The sequence below is a fragment of the Colossoma macropomum genome, unplaced genomic scaffold (genome assembly GCF_904425465.1).
Source record: "Colossoma macropomum unplaced genomic scaffold, Colossoma_macropomum, whole genome shotgun sequence".
In the NCBI taxonomy this organism is placed as follows: Eukaryota; Metazoa; Chordata; class Actinopteri; order Characiformes; family Serrasalmidae; genus Colossoma; species Colossoma macropomum.
In genome coordinates, this window is record NW_023494809.1 from 11318189 (window position 1) to 11340199 (window position 22011).

Below are 22011 nucleotides of genomic sequence, written 5' to 3' on the forward strand. Positions count from 1 at the left end.
AGAGACGGCTTGTTTTTCATCAGGCTTTTTCATGCCGGTGTTCGTTATTTATTGTTTGAGGAGTTGTATCACTCATGGGCCGCATGCAAAGCGTGTTTATTAAAATAATGATCTGTGATGCATTATACATAAACGGCCTGAGGCAAGTGTTTCGGCTTGCATTTCGGATCGCTGCAGGCAGGTTTAACTGAATCGGAGTGAGGAAAGGCACTCTTCTCCCAAACTCCCCGCTCCTCGAAGTTGAAAGCCCCGCCGGCATTTCTAATACATGCGCATGGAAAACAGATTACAAGAATAATCAAAACACCCAAAAGGTTTTATCACGGTACTTTGCAAAATAGAATTACGCCCTCCACGGCGGCAGCCAGGGCAGAATAAATTTGTTTTGAACTGACATGGAAAATTCTATTTTATTGCTGGCGTCCTTGAGAGACTGGCAGTAATAGGATAGTCTCTCGGCCCTGGATAGAGCAAATATTTCCCTCTTTAAGCGCTTGTTTCAGCGCTAATTGCTTACATATAATTGTGGCATTTGTGCTGGAGATGAGCTTTAAAATGAACCATATCATATGAGGAAATCCAGGGCAGGCTCTGAATCCCCTTTGCGCTGAGACTGTAATTGGTAGCTGGGTATTTCACGGTCAGAGGAAGAGAAGATTGCTTCATTAAGTTCCTGTTCTGATAATCACCACAGCCCTCTATAATGGAAGATCTTAACTGAATGAATACGCCATTAGGAAAAAGGGGGGGGGGGAAGCCAGAGAGAGGCTGACTGCAAGGGTGAAGTAACATGCTTTGTGTCTCCGCAAGATAATGCATGATCAAACGCTTTCAGCAGCTAAACTTCTATTGTGATAAGGATTAACACCTTTTCCCTTTCCAAGATAATTGTTTTCTACCAGACGTGGCTACGAACAAGGTGCGATCACTGCTGCAATGCAGCTTCAGCCAATCCCGCAGACGGTAAATGGGACATGTCGGCTCCTGTGAGTGGCTTAATAGGGTTCATCTCTAGCTAAATGTGTCTGTGATTGAATGCATGAGTCCAGCGAAGGACCTTAAACACTTTGATTTCATCAATTACTGCACGGTTTGCAGCCTCAGCTCCGTTCTGCCCCGGCCTCCCAGCAAAAAGCATCTCCAGCTAATTAGTTTTGCACATTGACGGTTTGCCTGACCTTGCCCTCGGCCCGTGCATGAATAATCACACATTGTTTCATTGTGTTTGGCTTTTTTTTCCTTTCTTTCTTTCTTTGTGCAGTAATTAGGGGCTCAGCCCAGACATGTTCTGAAAGCAAAGGGAATGTTTTGTTTAGCGCTGTGGAACTTGATGTTTTGGTCTGTTTTTGCATTGGAAGAGCTGAGCTGAGTGATACACTTAGCCAGGATCAGTACTCTTGAGGTGCCTGATGAGTAAGGCTAAGATACAATTGCAGCAGTGAAGTTTCCCAGATCCGGTTTTCCAGACCCAAGTCTAACCCTAGACTAAATAGGATTTTCAGTGGTTGGACGCCATTGACGTTGCAGTTCAGCTTAAGAACCAGTTTAATCCACTATATTGAAATTTAAAACTGTGTACGCCCAAACTGGTCCCTCTTTCTTTTTTTTTCTTTTTTTTTGGTGGCTTTTTTGCAAACCATCAAATGTGAAAAACTGGAAAAAGAACCTCAGCTGTAGTTAAAGACACCTTGCACTCAAAAATGTGTTTTAAATGGTTAAATTATTATGGTTATATAGACTATGTTCACATTTTTCCATTGAAGACAGAAGTGAGTGTAAGGACACAAGGACTGTGCAGTAAGCTGTTAGCTAAAATAAATGAATGATATTTGTAGTTGAAAGTATGACGATGTCAAATTTGTATTTATATATCTATGTAATAAACTGACAAATATGGTGTAGAGCTGTCGTAGGAACAGGTAGCATGCTACAGATTCACAGCACAGTTTCATTCTAGCTCACTGAAGCTTCATTGACGCAAGTTTGGATGATAAAGACTCAAATCTGAGTGGGCAAACCTTCGTATTTGTGTGTAGTGATGTTATCTTAAGCTGTCTTTGCTTCAGAATCCTCATTAGCACTGGAAGGTAGCATTAGCTAAACTACCAGCAATTCTACCCTGCAGGGTAGTGGAGGGAATGGCCAGGGTTTAGAATTGGCCCAAAGAGGAGGGGGGGTTACATTTTTCATATTGATGCATAGTCGTTGTGTTAGGTCTTTGCGTTCTTAATGAGTGCTGAGGTATAAGAAGGCTCCTGTGCCATTTTTACTACTTTCTTGGGCATAACAATAATACATAAAAATGTAACAATTTAATTTTTAATATATATATTTTTGTGTTTTGATTTATCATTTTAGGGGTACTTATTTTTAGGCCGTCCAGATTTTTTATCCATTTTTTAGGGTCCATCACAGTATATCATCAAATATTGGTTTGAAACGTTTGTCAGTTGTGAACGTCAGTCCAGTGCAGATCATTTTTTGAGCAATTACCTGCCGAGGCCAACATCCAATGTCATTGTGCATTTCTTCCGGAAACCAAAATGGTTGGTCGTCCAATGCAGTGAATGGCTTTTGTATGTGAACTTTTGTGCTTTTATGTCATTTCACAGGGGCTTTTTTCTGCTTCTTTTTAGGCTGCTTTCTGTGTATCGAGTGGGATGCCACAGTAACTGTGAAAATAACTCCACACAGACAATATTTTTCAGTGTTTATCTGGTGCTGCTCAGGTTGACAGTGTTTTCAGTCGCTACTCCTCATTTTCATTACCATTAAAATTGTTTAAGATGATTTTGACACTTTCGTATGTCAATTTAAATTATTTTGATAAAATTTCTCTTTTGGCCGGGAACAAAATTTTTATCCTTCTTTGTGGCTGAAATTTTAGTGCATCCTTAATAGTGACCGCTCAGTTACAGCCCTAACATCCATGAAACGGGCCCTTAAGGCCAGAGCACCCCCACCCAACAAACCCTAACACTAATGTTGGCATGTTTTAAAATGTTTCTAAAAAGAGCTGCTAAACCAAATGGTCTGGCATTTAGAGCTTAACAAAGCCAAGCAGAGACTAAGCCGTCTCACAGCCTCACAAATTCTACTTGCATGAACACCATGATGGATTAATCAAGCAGATGGATCCTCAGGCCTCTTCATGGTACATTTTATGTCCAAGGGAAAGTTGATATCATTTGCTGGTTACTGATGAATAAAGCTCAGTGTTCACATACGTTGTGGTGTACAGTGAGAATTAGCACCTACGGTGAACAGAGATCAGTGTAACTATGTGGTGTGTGCTGAGGACCAGTTCAACACTGTGGGTGCTAATTTAACACGGCCCATTTTGGCATATGACTTTGAAATTGGTAGGTCACGAATATTTCTGTAGCAGAGTGCAACCTTAATGCAGTTGTCACGCTGCACCTCCACTCTTGGGAACTACCTCTTTAATATTCAACAGCCTGGGTTATGAGTCACTGAAGTCTAGTGTTAAATTCATTTGGGATTATTCAAAGTGAAACTCTCTGTAAAAACGTGTGTGATGCAGTGTAGTCAGGAAGCCCTAACAGATTTTAAAGGCAAAGTGGCAGCGTGTGCAGGAAGTCCATTTTGCATTAATCCGATGACTGTACTCAGGAACACTTTAGAGGAATATAAGGAATATATAGGTTGTGATGTCGTCCATTCAGCCTTCAGCAGTATTAGTAGTTTGTTCCATACATTTCTGCCCATTTCTGCCAATCACTCATTATATTTATTTTAGTTCATTTATATACAGAAATAACTTACACATTGCAGATGTAAAACTTATAAACTAAATGTCAAATGTTTTTTTTCCCAAACACATTCTCTGATGTTGCGGTCTGGACTCTGCTGTGGTCAGTCCATTGTTTTGAGAACACCAGCAGCTTTTTCGTTCTTTTTTTGTCTTAATAATGCCAAAGGACGGCTATGCATACTTTCAGACCCATAGTGTTGTCATCTTATTTTTTTCCTATGCCTTTTAATTTTTTCTGAACTCTATTTTTTTTTTTAATTCCTAGTTTTCACTTATTTTAATTTGACTTTCCCCTTTCCATTATGCAGTATCTCAGGAATATCTCCTGAAACACGTGGTCTAACTGTTGGACACTTACAGACAGCCTGGAAAGTTGTCATGTAAAAATTAATTACGACTGGTTTTGGTTCATAGAATGACAAATGTTATCCTCTAAGTGGGTAAAATATAATGGAAGGAAAATGTAGACTGTGACCCATATAATGTGTATAATCTAATTTGATTATATTCTCTATTCATTTATAAGACTAGAATAGAAGTTGGCAGCACCTTCTGCTTGTTTCCATGTTGGTTTCTCACCTGCAACACCAGGCAATGCTTTCCTCATCTTATACACTTGGAGTCTCTATGTTGTCAAGTCCGTGTTACAAGCCTTTACATCAGGGTTTGGCAGATTTTCTTCTGGAATTATAGCTTTTTAGTTCTCACCCTCATTTCATACACCTGTGTGTTATAGTCAGACACCTCAGTGTTTCGGTGATCTGAAGAAGATGTGTCTGCTGGATTGGTACAAAGGCCTGCATGCCTTCTGGTACTCCAGCAGAGGACTGCATACCTCCACTTTAAACGGAAGACTTGAAGGGCTTTGGAGCCCCAGGTGTCTCTTTCCAAGGTGTCATATACTTCTTTAACAGCTGCCTTCCAGTATCTTTTTATAGTTAGAATAATAGCACTGCTTCTTATATTCTTATGTCAAATGTTATACTGTTAATTAGGACTGTGCAAGATATATCAATATATTATTAATTATAGTCACAGTATTCTTTCGTGGAAACTCGTCGCCAAAGTTTGCATGTTTTGAATGCTGAAAATGCTGCTCTTATAAATCATGTACACTTACAGACTTTTTTTTTTATTTTAAGGAAGTGGTTTTTAAAGTGTCCATTCTTGGGACTGAAAAGGATATTACAGCCACTAAGAGGATAATTATAATAATATAAGTCTTATGGCACGTACACAAACAACTCCGAATCAAAAAAAAAAAAAACTTGGAAAATAGACTTGAATAAACCCAGAACTTTTCCATGATTGCGTGAATTTTGCAGTGGCATCTGGACGTCATCCAGTCAGAAACTTTTAGCGTACACTACATGCAGTGGAACAAGCCTTAACTCACCAGTGTCAGTCTTGCTTCACCACAGGGCTTGGCAGCATTACAGTATGTTATCATTGTGATAAATAAGTTCACAGTAAGCTTTTCTGGGTTTATCATTGGTATTGTGTATGTATTATGAACACATTTATAGTGAGCCTGTAAACAACAGCCAGTGTATAGTAACTGTATAAACTACATAGTAACAAGTAGCTGTTTGGATGTCAGCTCATTATGGCATTTCCATCTTGTTTGTTCAGACGTCTTCACAAGCCTCAGAAAACTTTGTGAAAATGTAGCATGATATGTTTACAACATTGTGGCTGTTTCATTCAGTTTATAAATTGACTTGTGTTTGAAATGTTCTTCAAGTGGGGGGCTGATTGTAGCGTAACATGTCCAGTTAACAGTGTCGCCTAAAAATCAGGGCTAGGATTAACCCGAGGCATATCGGAGAGACAGCACTGCAGTGTGAAAATAAACGTGGCTTTCATACGAAACAGTGTGCCAACATTTTAATGATCTGTGGGCGGTAGGTTATTGAGCTTTATATGTTCATATTTCATATTCCACATGTCATTGAACATAACCAGACACATCACTGGGCACATTGAGAGCCCTCTGCCACTTTGTTGGCTGAGAAATTAAAGCAGATATTTCATGATTGTCAGTAGACTCTACTTGTTTACATAAGAATTGAGGAAGTGGTTGCATCTGTTCACAGAAACAGAGTTCACTGAAAAAGTTCTTCGATTTTGTAGAGATGCTGGCCAGGTAACACAGTAGGCCTGATATGTGATATGGGTAAAAATGCATATACAGGTGGTGATTTTGGGATGTTATCAGTTTTAAGATTATCAGTTTTAGGGAATCATAAAAATGAGTAAAGTATGAGCTAATGTTTTGGCCAAAGTATAATCTTCAGGCTGTTTTCAAAGTTTTGTACACCTGTACAAACTACTCTGCATCTGAGTCATGAAACTTTCGTTTGATATGGAAACTTTCATATGACGTGGAAACCAGCAGCGATATGAGCACAAATGAAGAAGCAGTTTCAATGCATAAAATCAAGCGCCAGCCTACCAGCACCTCGTTTACGTATCATTTATATGGAACAGGTCTTAATTCATGCAGATGTTTTTAAGGAGCTAGTAAAACAGCAGCATTCAGCAGCTCTTGAGCCAAAAATGGTGGTGAAATTTGCATGCACTCATTCTACAAAAATTTGATGAAAACGGGCCATTGTCTATATTACACTAGCATGTATTACACTGTATATAATTCTGAATCGTACCAAAGTACTTAAATCAAGTTGTAGTAAATTTAAAACTTCCTGATGCAGGAAATGAATAATTTCCTAAAGAATCCTAAGTTGAATTGAATGGAACAGAGATATAAACTGCTGATACATGAGGAATGATTTCTGAGGTATCTTGACAATCTTTTGTAGAAAATCTAAGAAAAAGAGGTCTAAAGAGGCGTCTCCTTTGGCTTTTGAGTCAAAGCAGTCATGGTGGACTGTGGAGGCACATTCATCTCATGACTCACAACCTCAGGCTATTGAGTTCTGTTCTCTAAGCTGATTCTTCAAATAGAAAACGGTTGAGGTTTAGCCTCCATGGCTGCTGGTACCACGAATCCATCTGCTCTTAGGGAAGGGTGGGGGGAATGGGGTACGGAGTTGTTGCTGGGTAACCATGAGTCCTGGCATGTACTTTAAACTATTGACTTAGCATTTAGTCAGAGGTCAGAGCCTGTTGGATGTGCACATTCACAAACAGGCACACAGAGGAGTCTGCTGGGGCTGATTCTCTACAGGCTGAGTGTCTCTTTCGTATAGACAGCATGATGGCTTCCTAGCTCTGCCTGTCGATGAGCTTTTAGGAGATTTTCTCCTTTCTAGCTTAGTGAAAAAAAAACTTCTCTCCACCTAAGACTTCTAGCCCAGCCACAACCCACAAGACCACATTTGTTCTTCAACCAAAAAGTATTTGTAACTGAGGTTTACGACTTGGAGCACTCCATTGTAATAAAACTAAACTTTTAATGTTTTTTTCTTTCTTGTTTGTGGTTTAGTTCAGAACGCATGTAGCTTTCAGCTTTGCTAAAAAAAAAAACAATCTGCCCAGAGGCTGTAATCATTAGTGTTAGTGATCAGCCTAACCCTCACACTCATCAGCCCTCATTTCCGTAAACAGCACGGCAGAGACAGCTTTTTTTATCTGAGCAGGAGCGCGGCGTCGCCTGGATTTATGACTAACTACATCTGCTACTTCCAGCGTGTAATTGGCCCCCACGATCATGGCTGCATAGCGAGGCTGCCATTGCACTCTCCTCAGCACCCAGCCACCAGATGTTCCTCACCCATCATTATGCATATGGCCAGTTCACACGCTGGGCATGTTTATTTAATCAGATAGATATAGAGAAAGTGTTTGGGGTAAATTTATAAGACTATTCAGAAAGTTCGGACTGAGGAGTAGCTTTTCATGGAGGTCGGGCTGCATATATAATTTGATAGTCATCACAATACTGGCCTTTGTGGTACTGATATCGCAGAAGGATGCAGTATGCAAATGCGATCTCTAAACAGTAACTAATATAGAGCATCCTGACCGCTCATCACACACTCCAGATGGGTTTCTGTAGGTGTTTTGTTGATTCCAAGCAAACATTCTGATCATTTTGATCAGAAATAATGCTGGCTAGTGTTTAACCATGTTACTCCAAGGATTCTGCATTTCTAAAAGAAATTACATTTTTCATGGCGTGCCACAGGGCTCCATTATGGGTCCCCTTTTATTTTCTGCTTTGTGTATCTGTTTAGTTAAACAGCACATCCATAAAAGGTATTATAAAGTCTTAAACAGATCTTGGAAATTTAAGGTTACAAAATATCTGAAAATGTCTTTTTTCTTTTTTTTTTGTATTGAATTTAGGGATGCAGAGGCATAATTTGATGGATCAAGTCAGCAAAAATAAGCTCAGTCCAGTAAAGATCCTTTGTTTTGTTTTTGCACAGTGTTAACTTTGTAGAAAGAGGCACCATAAGCTGAAATTGTTCACAACCTGCAGCGGTGAGGAGTGTTTCTTTAAAAGATAACAAAACTGTGTAAATATTTGCCGTGTTTAGCTATTTTAAGGAGTAAGCTTAAATCCTGTAATTTCTGCAGCCCGTGTTTCCGCTGTGTTTAAAACTAGCTGCCTTTCGTCTAAACGTGCCAGTGAGTGAGGGCTTTCTTTTCTTTTGGTGCTTGTTGTGAGCAGCATGCCACCAAAACCATGTACTAAATACACTCCCCCAGTGATTTTCATCCTCGAATGTGACCAGTTTAAAATGAAACTAGCGCAGAAATGTGCTTACTGGCTGCGTGCGCCATTTCTGGTTTAAAACTGACATTAGCAGAAACTTTAGCCTGTTTAGAGGTGAGTGAAAAGAGCAAGTGTTCCAGCATGTTAGTATAATAAGAAATCAAAGAATGTTTACCACCCTATAAAATGGTTGTTTCACATAAGAAATCTAAAACTACAGCTGCCAATTCATAGTGTATACTATGTACATGTCAAACATTGTGATTTAGCTGCATAGTAAAGTAACCCAAATTAGCCAAATTATCAGATAAGTAAGTCAGATTTGATCATTATTAAATACTTTACAGCATGGTCATTGTGAAAAAGGAGCCTAAATTACAAAACATATAATTTCAGAATGTCACGCTGTGCACACACTAAAATGAACTGATTTCACTGTGTCAATTGGCAGACTAGCATAAATAGCAGTGTATCTTACCAAAATTATGCAACTATTATCTATGAACACAAATAGTGGATCAGACTTGGTGTCCACAATACACTGTTCAGACTGTTTCATTGAATGTTATTTATTAAGATGTTTAGTTTATCTTATTAACTGTTATCTTAGGTAGCGCTTTTACTTACATATTTGATTGGCATTTTATCTCTTTTTTATTACCTTTTATTTTTATTTATTTATTGTTTTGTTAATTTTAATTTAGACTTTTTAGTTTTGAATTGTTTCAATTTGATTATATTAAACTTTTTCAGTCCCTATTTAACTTCCTTACCTACATTTGTAAATGAGGGTCAGTCGAAATAAAGGTTGATTGGCTTGATACTCAATATTAAAGTACTCTAATGAGATTTAAGGGCAAAAATAACAAATCTGGACACCCAGATTTTACAAGTAAATTGTAAGATAATGCCTGAAGACCATGTTGAAAACTTATATGCTAAACTAATCCAGAATAGACTACCAAGCAAAAACATATCCTGCTCACAGCAGTCCTGTGGTCTAAATTGACCAGTGATGAAGAATGAGCGGACGGCAAAACTGATAGTCAAACACACTGAAAAGACCATGTATGGATTCCGCAGTCTCAATGCATATATGTGTGTTCAACCTATAGGTGTAGCAAACCCGGTATTAATAGAGAGAAAAATCTCTAGCAACACAGGCTAAACTTGTAAGGAATCTTGGTGTATTTCTTGATATTGTTGTTATTGCAATACCCTCCTTTTGAGGCTTTTTCTTTAGTCATTCTGAACACACAGGCTGGTAAAAGCCTTCATTTTTGTGGGGAACCTTGTGTGGTGCTTTCTGTGCTTTCATTTCCCAAGTGCTTTAAAATGAAGTTCCTGCCAGCAGGCCCACAGCGAAGGCCATTTTCGGTCACAATTCACATTTCAATTGGTATGTTCCCATGCACATACACTGGAACTGCTTATCTAGGCTTATCCAGCATGCAGTGCTGGAGCAGTGTCATTTCCACATATTTGAAACATGCTGCTTTCATCAATAACAGTTTATTCCTCAAATACAGCATTATGTATATACTTACACCCTTTTAGTGCCTGCATTGAACTGTTCGCATAATGCAAATTGCAGTGTTGATACAGATAACATACAGCGAAGGATGTTTCCTTCCACAAACTTTAAATGAAGTGTATCTGTAGATATACAGATATGTTTGTGTCTGCTTGTGTCCGCATACTTTGTTCATTATGTGCTTATTGTAGGACTTTGCGCGTGTGTTCCTCTTTGACTAAGAGCTTGTGGGGTAATTACATAAAATTCAGCGGATTGTTTATTATCCCGGGTGCTGGATGCTGTCCCAGCCTGCTCTTGGCATGCAGCCAGACAGGATCGCACTGACAGCAGCAGAGCGATGGGGGCGGGGGGTGCTATAAATCTTAAATATGGCACTTATCAGCAAGGAAATCCAGCAGAGGTGGCAGCCCTTTGACTCAGAGTAGCCATTAAAGCACTAAAGAAAGACCTTTTCAACAGCGCTACACGGCAATATAGATTTGACCTGCTATTGGCGGTTGTTTCTGGTGTTAATGTCCTTTTCTGAGATATGAGAGAGGTTTTGTTATGTATTCGCTGAGGAGGCGTAAGTGAAACGAGCCCAAATTTAGACATGCATGAACAATGAAGATGATTATCAGGGGATTCCATTCATTGTCTAATAACAGTTGTTTCATGCATTTGTTCTCTGCTTGACTTGAGACTGCATTAGAAATCTGGGATATTTTACCTGAAACCAAAAAATAAATGACAGAAAAGGTTTAGAATTTTAAAAAACGTACAAAAACAGAAAAGTTACAAAGAAGAAATATTCAAGATTCTGCAGGTCGATTTCTAGTCACCTTTCAAATTTAGGCAAATTTGTGACATTTACCATGTTAAAGCCTTTGTACAGACAGGTCAAGTCCTATCCCTTCCATGGAAAGCTGTGTTCAGACCAGTCTTTCTGATCTACTTATCAGATGCTTTTACACAAACTTTTGGAGTCCATTGGCAGCTTGGCAGTGCACGCTGTCATGGAAGCAAAAAGGGGATATAACAAATACTAAAAAATCCAAAATTCATGTAAAAATTAAGTTTCAAAGATTTTGCAATGAATAAACTTGTATTGAATTAGAAAGGAATTGAAATAGAAGCATTTTCATTGGCAGTCCCAGACTTTTGGACCCCACTATAGATTGCAGAGAAAGGATGGCAGATGTCAAAAAAAATCTAGATTTTATTTTTGTTAAATATCAATATATTTTTTATTGTTAAAAATAGAATATATTCTACCAGTAGTGGTTGTTTTAAGACTAAGCGAGAAGCAAGGCTTCCCCTAAAATTTCATAGCTCAGCCCATAGAACCCTCCTGAAGCTCAGCCCATAGAACCCTCCTGAAGCTCAGCCCGCAGAACCCTCCTTAAGCTCAGCCCGCAGAACCCTCCTTAAGCTCAGCCCACAGAACCCTCCTTAAGCTCAGCCCATAGAACCCTCCTGAAGCCAGGCTTAAATGCCAGTTAATAGCAGGTTCAAATACTGGTTCAGTGGAGCAAAGATCAACATTTATTGGACAACAGGCTTTTACAACATCATTCTGGGTCCCGTCCAGATGCCGGACTTCACTTGGAATCTATAAGGATCTCATCTGTTTTTTGCATATAAAAATCATCTCAACGTTTATTGAACTATAGGCTTTTCACACATTTCCTTTTTGCCCTGCCTGGAAGCTCAGCTTCTTAAAGGCACTGATTGGTGGAGCTCTGAAAGGGGCGGGACCTCGAAACAAACTGCCAACACAGACATGGTTATGTTCCAGGCTGACATCAACTAAAATAGTCTGCTGTTGAATATGTTCACAGTGATTAGGGGGAGTTGTTTAAAAACTAGCATTAGCGTCACTTAATTGATAAGACTTTATATATTTTTTTGAATAAATTATCACAGTTCATCTGAAAATAAAGGTGGCATTCTTTTGTCCAGTGATAGGAAACACAATAGGACACTAATTCCACATGTTCATCCAGTTTACTATGTGCACACTCACCAACTACTCTGTGGGAATTTAAAGGATATGGTGTTTGAATGTATGCGATGATAAGGTTGATGAGATAATGTGTAACAATCCTTGGTCAATGAAAAAGAGAACAAAACATTACATATAGATAATATTTAATCTAATAGTGATTTGTGCTTGATTCTGTTTGTAATGTCACCTAAGCTGAGCCCCTGTGGCCTACAAACAAAGCTGCTGCCCTGATAATTTATTCTTCTCAGCTGGCTCAATCAATATATCGCTTTGATTAATGATTTCGTTAATAATTAACCTGTAATTAGCTTGTTGTCAGCTCCAGATGCTGTGATCAGTCTTATCCATTGAGTCCTAATTTGCATTTCTCTGCTTCTAAAAATGAACGGATGATAACTGCATCTGATTATTACTCATCCTGATTGTTTTAGAATTGCCCAAAATGTGGTTATCTAGGCCTTATTTTCAGGTTGTAAATAATTCATGTAGGCATTAAAGTCAGCACTGACACTAACCTTTAAACTTGTGATTAGGTGTCTCAGAATGCAGCTCAAAACAGGCTTTTTGGGAGTTAAAGGCGACAAAGACAAACACCGGCCAAGACGTTAGGTTAGATGCTGTTAATGCTCTTTAGTAAACCTTGGTCAAAAATAGAAAAAGGACACAAAACATATTACAAGTAAGTATTATTAAAATAGTTAATCAACCTATTTAATTTGGCCTGTCTAGTAGTGATTAAAACTTGGCTCTGTTTATGATATTCACGTTTCTTTGTTGACCATTGTACTAAGTAATGGCTAATAACTAAGATTGTTATTCATTGACGTTAACCCTTAAAAAATCAAGCCTAACAGTGGCTACTTGGGCATATTTTTGTATTTCTGACTATAACATGGTGGTATATTACACCATTATCAAGTGAGTTTGCCAAAGTTTGGCAGCTCCTGATCAAATTACATGTTTTACTTATTTTCTACATGAACAGAACTCTACAGAGAACACACCCTTGCACAATTTAGTGCACAATTAGTTCAAAATTGTTCAAAAGTTACGTCACATTTTATATTTAAATTTTTTTCCAGGATGTTAGACTTGACAAATAAATAGAAAAAATGCACTATAATTTACAGAGAAATGCCATATTTAGGTTTGTTTTCTGTAGAGGATGTGTTAATTTATTTTCACTTCAACATCAAAATCAACATGTAAAAGCTTCTCCATACAATTGTAAATAGTCAGTTTAAAGGTTTAAAATGGTGTAGGGTGAATTTTTATTTGAAGAGAAAATGGACACCTGTCTATTTGCTGATGTAGAGGTTGTGTAGTTTAAGCCTGGAATTCTACAATAACATTGTCGAAACTGAAGAAATAAAAATGCTCAACTTTTTCCACAGTGTTAATATCTTAAACTGTTGAAACATTATTAAGGTTGAAAATGTGTCGTAATCAACAGTATCATATAAGGTTCAACCACGACCTGCCACACTTAACTTCCTCAGAGGTCACTGATTGGCTGGATCAGATGCATTAGTGTTACGTAGGTGGGAGGCAGCATCTTTGATGCAGGTTGGAACTAAACTCTGCAGGCAAGTATATCTCCAGGAGGAGGGTTGGTGACCGCTGTCCTAAAGGGTAATCAATGATTGTGTCTGCAAATGATTTTCTCTAGACTGCGCCTGCACAGAGACCTTGGCTGTCTTTTCTAACTTTGGACACGTGTGCTCTGAGTGCGGTCAACCAGCTCGCTGCCAGTGGCACAAAGTGTACTCAGAGTGCACCAGAATGAACACTGAGAACCAGCTATTTACAAGTGGCTTGTTTTGTCCACAGTGCTGGTCCCAAAGGAGACAACATCTATGAGTGGAGATCGACCATTCTGGGACCGCCTGGCTCTGTCTATGAAGGAGGGGTGTTTTTCCTCGACATTGCGTTCACACCCGACTACCCATTCAAACCCCCCAAGGTGAGAGAAACTGCAGCCACCATCACTCTAATGCTTCACTTTTCACATTTTACATAACATTTTAACATTTTGCAGACGCTCTTATCCAGAGCAACTTAGAATTTATTTAGGCAAACGTAGTGTTGGGTGTCTTGCCCAAGGACTCTTATTTTTGTAGGGTAATGTGCTGGTCCCGATGGGGAATCAAACCCTAGTCTATTGCATGGAGGACAGCCGCATTACCTACTAGACTACACTGTTTTTTATCTTTGCTTTATACAACAGTTCCGACCACACTATGTTATTGGCTGAACAGCATTCTACCCACTTTGTTATTTCTGATAACAGTACTTTTTTTTTTTTTTCTGGTCATTCTGCTAACCCACTGCTTAATAGCAACAACGGGCCCTTTTACTCTAACCTACTAGAACTACTTTTTTGGGAGGAAGAAATTGCCTGTTTTAAAAATAAATACTGAATAAAACATTCAGGGCTTCTTTGCTTCACTTTTCTTTGCAAAACTGTTGTATAAAATAGGATGTGCATTCTGACTAATTTTAATATTTCATTATATTTAAGACATCATTAATAAATATATAGGTAACCATAGGGAAAGAAAAAATGATGCCCAAAAGATTTTTTTCTACAAAAACATTATTTTTCAAAAACAGCCACAGGAAAAATCGGTGGGTTTTCGTGTTGGAGAAGTAACGGGGCCTGTCTCTTCAGATGAGCTAATGAGCTAATAGAGCTTACAGATGTCCCAGATGCTGATTAGAACTCTCCTTGTAAACACACAAGTTTTTGTCCTTAGTGAACAACATGTCAACATGTTATTTGTCAGAGAAATGTATTTTCATTGTTTTTGGACCTAACTAACATCAGCTAGAGTAGCTAGCCTAGTTAGGTGCAAAATCTCTCCCTTCTTAGTCACGTCCTTAAAACATCCCTGGCAACAAGCTTACACTTAGAGTCTGGTGTTTCAGAGTACTGATTTCAGCATTTCAGTACTGGCATCTCCAACAGTTAACCAAACACTCAAAGTCTTGTGCATATCCTAGTATAAAAGCATTAGGACACTCAGTGTAGACTCTTACCTGTGACAACAACTAAAAAAAATGGTTTATTCCTTAAATTAAACTTCCTTCAGTGATCTTTTACATTACAAGGCTCTTCATTAGAGACTTGTGGAGAGTGTGTTCTGAATAACTTCATGCCTTTAGTCACATGCTGTGTTAACTTGCTGTGTTACTGAGCACATTAAATGAATACATCGCACAAATATGCCAACATCGCTAATAAGGTTGCATTATGGAAATGGGACCATGCCAAGAGGTCCCCATAGATTGTACCAATTTTTAGCAGCATTAGCCTTTTTTGTGTGGAATATGTGGGGGTCTGCCCTTCTTTGTGAGTATAATGTGAGAGCGGTACAAATAGGGGAGAGCAATATGGTGATGTGTTGTGTTCATATATATATATATATATATGTATATATATATATATATATATATATATATATGTATATATATATATATAACTTTCTCAGGAGCAGACTTTACATTACGATACGATTTCCTGAGAACATCATGGATCAGTACTTCTAGAACACGGAACAACTGCATGCATCCTGAAGACAGATATAGATCAATTAGAGAGACAGCAACCAGTGTATAGTAACTACATAAACTGTGTACTAACAAGTAAATGAGCTCACTATGACATTATCTTCTTTTATTTATTTCTTCTTACCAGTTGTTTAAACTTTCTTCCTGTTCCTTCTTAAGTAGTTTATTTTTTCAAATGCTGAATTCAGACAAAATCACTGCGTTCATAGTTTTTACAGCCTTTTGTTGGAGCTGTTTTGCTGGCCTTTAGAACTTGTCAGTCGTCCAAAAATTGAGATTTTATGATGCATATTGTATGCCATTATATTTTTGCTATATCCCCACCCTTACATACAATAGAGAGAAGCACATGCTCACTTCAGGAGCACAGAATAGAATAAGTAGGACCTGTGGACGAGCTGAAGACGAGCTGTTCTCATGTCCTGCTCTGTTGATCAAGCGTACACTGCTGGCCGGCTTATCCTGTAAGGCACTGTTATGCAAATGTAAACACCACAGTTTAGCTTCAACACACCGTAGAGAGGCACATCCGAGGAATAGAACCCTTGTGTTTGTTTTTGTTTTTTTTTGTTTTTTTTTACTACTTTACCTTTGTTTAATCAGGGTAGTCATATATTGCATTTAGGTTTGTCACAATTACTAGATTAATCTTGATTGCTTGATTAAAAAAAAATTACATTTCTTTTTCAATAATTTGGCAGTTATTAACAGGGATTTTGCATGATGACAGCAACAAAAACCAACCTGCCGCTGAACACACTGATCTAAATATACTTATATAAATATACTAAAAGTCACAGTCCAATCAGAGTCAGGGGGAGGTCTCAGAACAAACGACACAGTGACTAGAACCAGTCACAGTTGGGGGTCTCAGGACCTTTGTTTTGAAACTGTTTGAATTATGCTGCTGGCGTGTAATCAAAGATTTAAACGTAGATTACTCGATTACTAGCATAATCGATAGTGACAGCCCCAATTTTAAAAATCTTTCCAAGTGAGCCCTGGCAATGCAATACTATGTATTGATTATCTTAAAATCTGAAACAAGTTCTCATATAATGGTGTACTGTAACTAAAAGCTGATGTTTATAAATAGAAGCTTTGCTGTCTCTTGTCAGCCTTTCTATTCATTCCATTCCTTCATGCTCTTCTGCTGTTCATTTTCTCTATCGCAGTTTTAAGAGCTTTACAGGCCACAGATACAAAAACTACCAGTTACACTCACAGAATCTCAGAAGCCCTGCTGCTCTTCACACTCTTCTGGGGTCTATATATGGTCTATGCACGGTCTATATGTGGTCTGTGTTGGGCGAAGTGTTAAGTGAAAATTGCACGTTTTATGCTGTAGTATGTGTGTGGGTGTTTAAGCGTAGAGAAAGCGACATTGTTGTGCCAGTAACAGCAAAACAAAGATACTGAGCATGAAAACTGGTAGTTTTCCATGATGTTTTGGGTCAGTGCTGTGAATAATGCTGATGTTACAGGCAATTGATGGTAGATTTTACCTTATTTAACCTTATTATTATTATTATTATTATTTATTATTATTATTATCATTATTATTATTAGTAGTAGTAGTAGCAGTAGCTATTTGAAGTGCACTAATGCTGAATTTTAATGGCTGTTTCAAATTTCTTTATAATATATTTACTTGTACTATATCAAGATTTCAGATATTATATTTTTGCCATATCACACATCTGTAATTCAAAGACAGTACTTACCTGATCACATTATTTACATTCTCAAATTGCAACACAGATTTGGCTTTGTTTTATTATTCTGTGCTTTTTCTTTTATCGTCTTCACAGGCATCAATTTTGGAGCAAAACCCACAAAACTTTGGGACCACTTGCACATTCAGTTCTTGTACAGAGTTCATTCAAATGTATTTTTTTTCTACTGGGGATTCCATAGCACAAGCTTAGCAATACCTGAGCAACCATTTGGGATTCCACAGCAGTGGCCTAGCAACATCTTAGCAACCACCTGGGACAACATAGCAAAAGCTTAGCAACCACCTAGGATTTCATAGCAATGGCTTTGTCAAGCTTGTCAAACTTTCATCTAGTTATTATAATAATTTTGTAATGCTGTTTTACAAACTCCAAGTGTGTTTGGAATTATTGCATTTTACATTTTTCATATTTTGATATTATATTAAAGAGCACTTAACATTCACTGCTGCTCAGCCTATAGTTTCAAAACAACTATTCAAGTATAAATCCTTGTCCTCAATCATATCACAAGTAATATTGCAGTCAGATGATGTTTTGGTCAATATTATGGGGGCATTTATTTGAATTTCATTGTCAGTATTACATTTACACTGTAGCCTCATAAGCAATTTTAATATGTTAAAATAACTGGAAAGTGCACAGCTTCCACACCAGCTGTTGCCCAGTGAATTTGAGCCAGTGGAGAAACGGAGACATAAACTTGTCTTTCCATGGAGAACGTCATGCACAGCAAAACAGAGTAGCCTGTGTTTCCAGGAGACAGAATTAATCCCATAAATTTCCACGCCACTTCCAATAAGCTGCAGTGGACACTGCGCCCAGTGCTTCAGCACATTTCCATACAGAATGCTGATGCAGAGAGTGCGGTAATGACATGGTGGTTTATTACAGTGTGATAAAGCAAAAAGACAACATTTTAATGTGCAAATCTGAGAGATTGAATAAAACAAAGGAAATAAATTGATGACATAAAGTGGTTTTTTACAGCATGATACAGAAAAATAATTTCTGTATTTAAAGGACCCATATCAAAGTTTCCTCCCTTTTTAAAAATAAGAGTTTATGTGGCATGTAAACATTAAGTTTCAAAATAAACCATTTGCGCTGTAGACCATGCAGTTGATATATATGGAAACTGATCTACAAAACCAGCCTATTGTTTTTATGATGTCATGAAAACCAGCACATTTACATACATCCATGCTTTCTGAATAAGGTCTAATACAGTCCTCTCTCTCTCTCTCTCTCTCTCTCTCTCTCTCTCTCTCTCTCTCTCTCTCTCTCTCTCAGGTAACATTTCGTACGAGGATCTACCACTGCAACATTAACAGTCAGGGAGTGATCTGTCTGGACATACTGAAGGACAACTGGAGTCCTGCACTCACCATCTCTAAAGTGCTGCTGTCCATCTGCTCTCTGCTTACGGACTGCAACCCAGGTAAGAGCAGCCCAAGATTAAAGGTTTTTTATTTTTATTATTTATTTTTTTCTTTTATTATAATTAAAACACCTAATCTATCTGCTATATGTTGTCCATTAACATAGACACTAATTTTGTCACATTCTCATGCACACGCAATCTCAAAAGTGGCTTATGATGGAAGACTTTGGACAGTTACTGTAGATTGAGACAGACGTGAAAGTTTTCACCAAAGCGAATGAGGTTGTATTTAACTTCTGATAGATAGGCAGACTGGGAGATAGATAGATAACAGTAATAAGAATAATTCCAGTTACTTATGGATGGATGGATAGATGGATGGATAGAGAATAAGAATAATTCCAGTTACTTTTACTTATCATAACTGTAAGTGTTTTCTGGTATCCATACACGATGAAGCAGGAACCAGAGAGGCACTTGCTGAATAACAGTAGGCTAGCAGTGTTAGCGTTGATAATGCATTACCCTAAAAACCAGTCCAATCTCTGAAAAAAAATACACAGATACAGATTTATTGATTAACTTAAGCCGGGGTTACACTACACGACTTTGGCCCCGATTTTAGCCCCGATACTCAGTCTGCAGATTTTTGAGTCAGTTGAGTCAGAGTTGACAGTTGGACAGAGAATCGAGTAAAGTGTATGAGGAGCGCAAACTCAGATTTTTGGCCTTCCAATCGCATTTCAGACCAGTCGGAGTTTATCAAACGTTTGATTTTTTCGACCCAAATCTGAGTGTAATCTAGTGTAAACTGGTCAATCACTCAATCTGAACGGACTCCTGGAACAGCCAGTGAAAACTGCAAATTTTTTTTGTTTACTTGCTGTATTGTCTTCTTTCGCACTCTGAGTCACTCACTATGGAGCGAAGCTTTTTAATGAGCTGAGTTTAAGGCACGAGCACAATCAAGTTTATGTACATTTAAAACTCTAAAAAAAAGAAATAAAAAAAAATACCGCATTGATCACATTTTAAATCCATGAGTCTCACTTAAACCTGTTTACCTGCTGCTTCTTTACCGTGTCAGCGCAAACAGCAGAGAAATCAGCAGCAGCAGCGTCACCTTTGTTTGTTTGCATCTCCTAGTAATGTGAGAACGCAAGAGTTCGCAAAAGTTTGCTTGAGTTCGGTTCAGCAACAGCTTAAAAGTTGAGTAGTGTGTGATCTCCAATATTTTAGTCGTCCCAAAAAATTGGCAAAAACCAGTGAGATAGTGTGAGACGCCCAGTCTTTTTATTATCTGTTAAGACTTTAAAAGCTGTGTAGTGAACCCAAGGCTTTACTAAGTGCTCTAACAACATGTTTTGCAAAAAAACATTTACTGATCGAATTCAACAACTGCCCACTGGCTTGTAACAGAATTACCAGACAATCTGATGGTCATGCAGAGTAAAACAGTCACCAGTGGTGCGAACCCCCTAAACTGTTTGTGCCATGTTGTAATCTGCATTTCTTGCTCATTAATTTGTGATGTGTTTGTTCCTGCAGCCGATCCTCTTGTCGGGAGCATCGCCACACAATACTTGACCAACAGAACGGAACATGACAGAATAGCCAAACAGTGGACGAAGAGATACGCCACATAAAGGAAATCCTCCCAGCACCCCCCTCTCCACCCGCCCACTATAAATTCTCCCTTTTCCGACCCCACTGTACCTCTCTACCTCTTCTCCCCCATCCTCTCAGAGCACACTCACCAAGTGCAACAATATATAATCTCCGCCCCTCCACCCCAGCCTCTCTTATAAACCTTTCTGTGAAGAGAACTGTCTTTTGTTCCTTGTTGACTTGAAAGCTTCTTTTTTATACAAAGAGTAGATTGGGATTTTATTTTCCAACTATCTGAATGTTTGAATTATCCTAGGAGGAAAATATTATTGTTGTTACCATTATTATTATTATTATTATTATTATTATTATTATTATTATTATTGTCGCTCAACTTAATGTATGTATATCTTTACTTTTTAAGTGGCATCAGGAACAAATAACAGATTATAGATCACACTACCACACTTTCTTTTTTTTTTTCTGATGGAAGTCAACCATGGTATGTGCATGTAACAGGATGACTATTTGCATCCGCAGGAACTCCGAGCTCTACCCTCTCGTTTCGTTTGTATGTATTTTTTAAACACGCTGTCCGAGCAGCCACTGGGGAAAAAAAAGAGAGTCTTGCTAGTGGATAGATCAGAAAAATCAAACCTGTATATAGCAACAATACCACATCTGACCGGCCAGTGAGGTTTGTTGTGCACTTGCTTAATGGACTACATCCAATAAAACACTGTGGCTGAACTGTAACGCGCTGTACGACGTGTCTTCTGTTCGTCAGGGCTTGTACGTTTTCAGTTTCGGTTCCTCAAAAGAGACAAACTTACTTTTATCACACTGAGAATCACATAAGCTCAGACACCACTTCCTGACTTGGCCCACAGAAATAGAACAGAATCTGTTTCTACGATGTAACCCTGTATCTCTTCTCCACTCCCTGTTTCACATCGCTGCAGGCTACATGATGGGTCAAAGATTCTTCGCTTTCTGTGCCGTGCAGTTTTTACGCTATGTATGCATTTTATACAAGCAACCAGTACATCTCTGCTACAGGTCTCACGGGTCCTGACTTGATCTTGTGATAAGAACTTCTGGGGAAGTTTGGGCTAAATGTTATGTTTCTAAACTAAGCCAGTCCTGCATGAAGCTCATAGTAGGAGGCAATGGTGCGCTCGTCTTTTGTCCAGCAGACAAGAAGTCTGTCGTTGGCCCATGTATGTAATGTGAGTTACCACAGCTGGAAAATTACAATTTTCTATGCAGTATAGACCAGCTGAGTTGTGGCATCATTTTTATTGTGGTGGAGGATAGAAGCGAACAGTCAAACAACGAAAGCTATTTATGTTTACATTTACAGCATTTAGCAGACACTCTTATCCAGAGCGACTTACAAAAAGTGCTTTGTTGTCCACTCAAATAAAGTATCTTTGCTAGTTACGAATAGGTTAGAGTAAAAGCTACTACTGAGCTCAGATACTGCTAGAAACAAAAGCCGATGTTGATACCTAGAAAAAAAGAAACAGTATTGAACAGTGCAATACAAAACATTTCAATAAGTACTTAACTCAGTGCTTACTTGAGTGCTGTATAAAGAGATGTGTCTTCAGTCTGCGTTTGAAGACCACAAGAGACTGCTGTTCGGACAGCCAGTGGGAGTTCGTTCCACCACCTGGGTGCCAGCACAGAGAAAAGTCTTGATGCTTGTCTTCCATGCGTCTTGAAGG

General features: G+C 38.4%; 1 protein-coding gene across 1 annotated transcript in view; it reads left to right on the top strand.

Annotated features, from left to right (window-relative positions):
- ube2e2 (ubiquitin-conjugating enzyme E2E 2) overlaps positions 1 to 21037 on the top strand; it is a 35177-nt gene extending 14140 nt beyond the window's left edge. Inside the window, exons 4-6 of the mRNA XM_036558277.1 lie at positions 13814 to 13946; positions 18583 to 18730; positions 20222 to 21037. Of these exons, the coding sequence (XP_036414170.1) occupies positions 13814 to 13946; positions 18583 to 18730; positions 20222 to 20319 (379 nt within the window). The 3' untranslated portion in view covers positions 20320 to 21037. The remainder of the gene's footprint in view (positions 1 to 13813; positions 13947 to 18582; positions 18731 to 20221) is intronic.
- Positions 21038 to 22011: the final 974 nt, after the last annotated feature.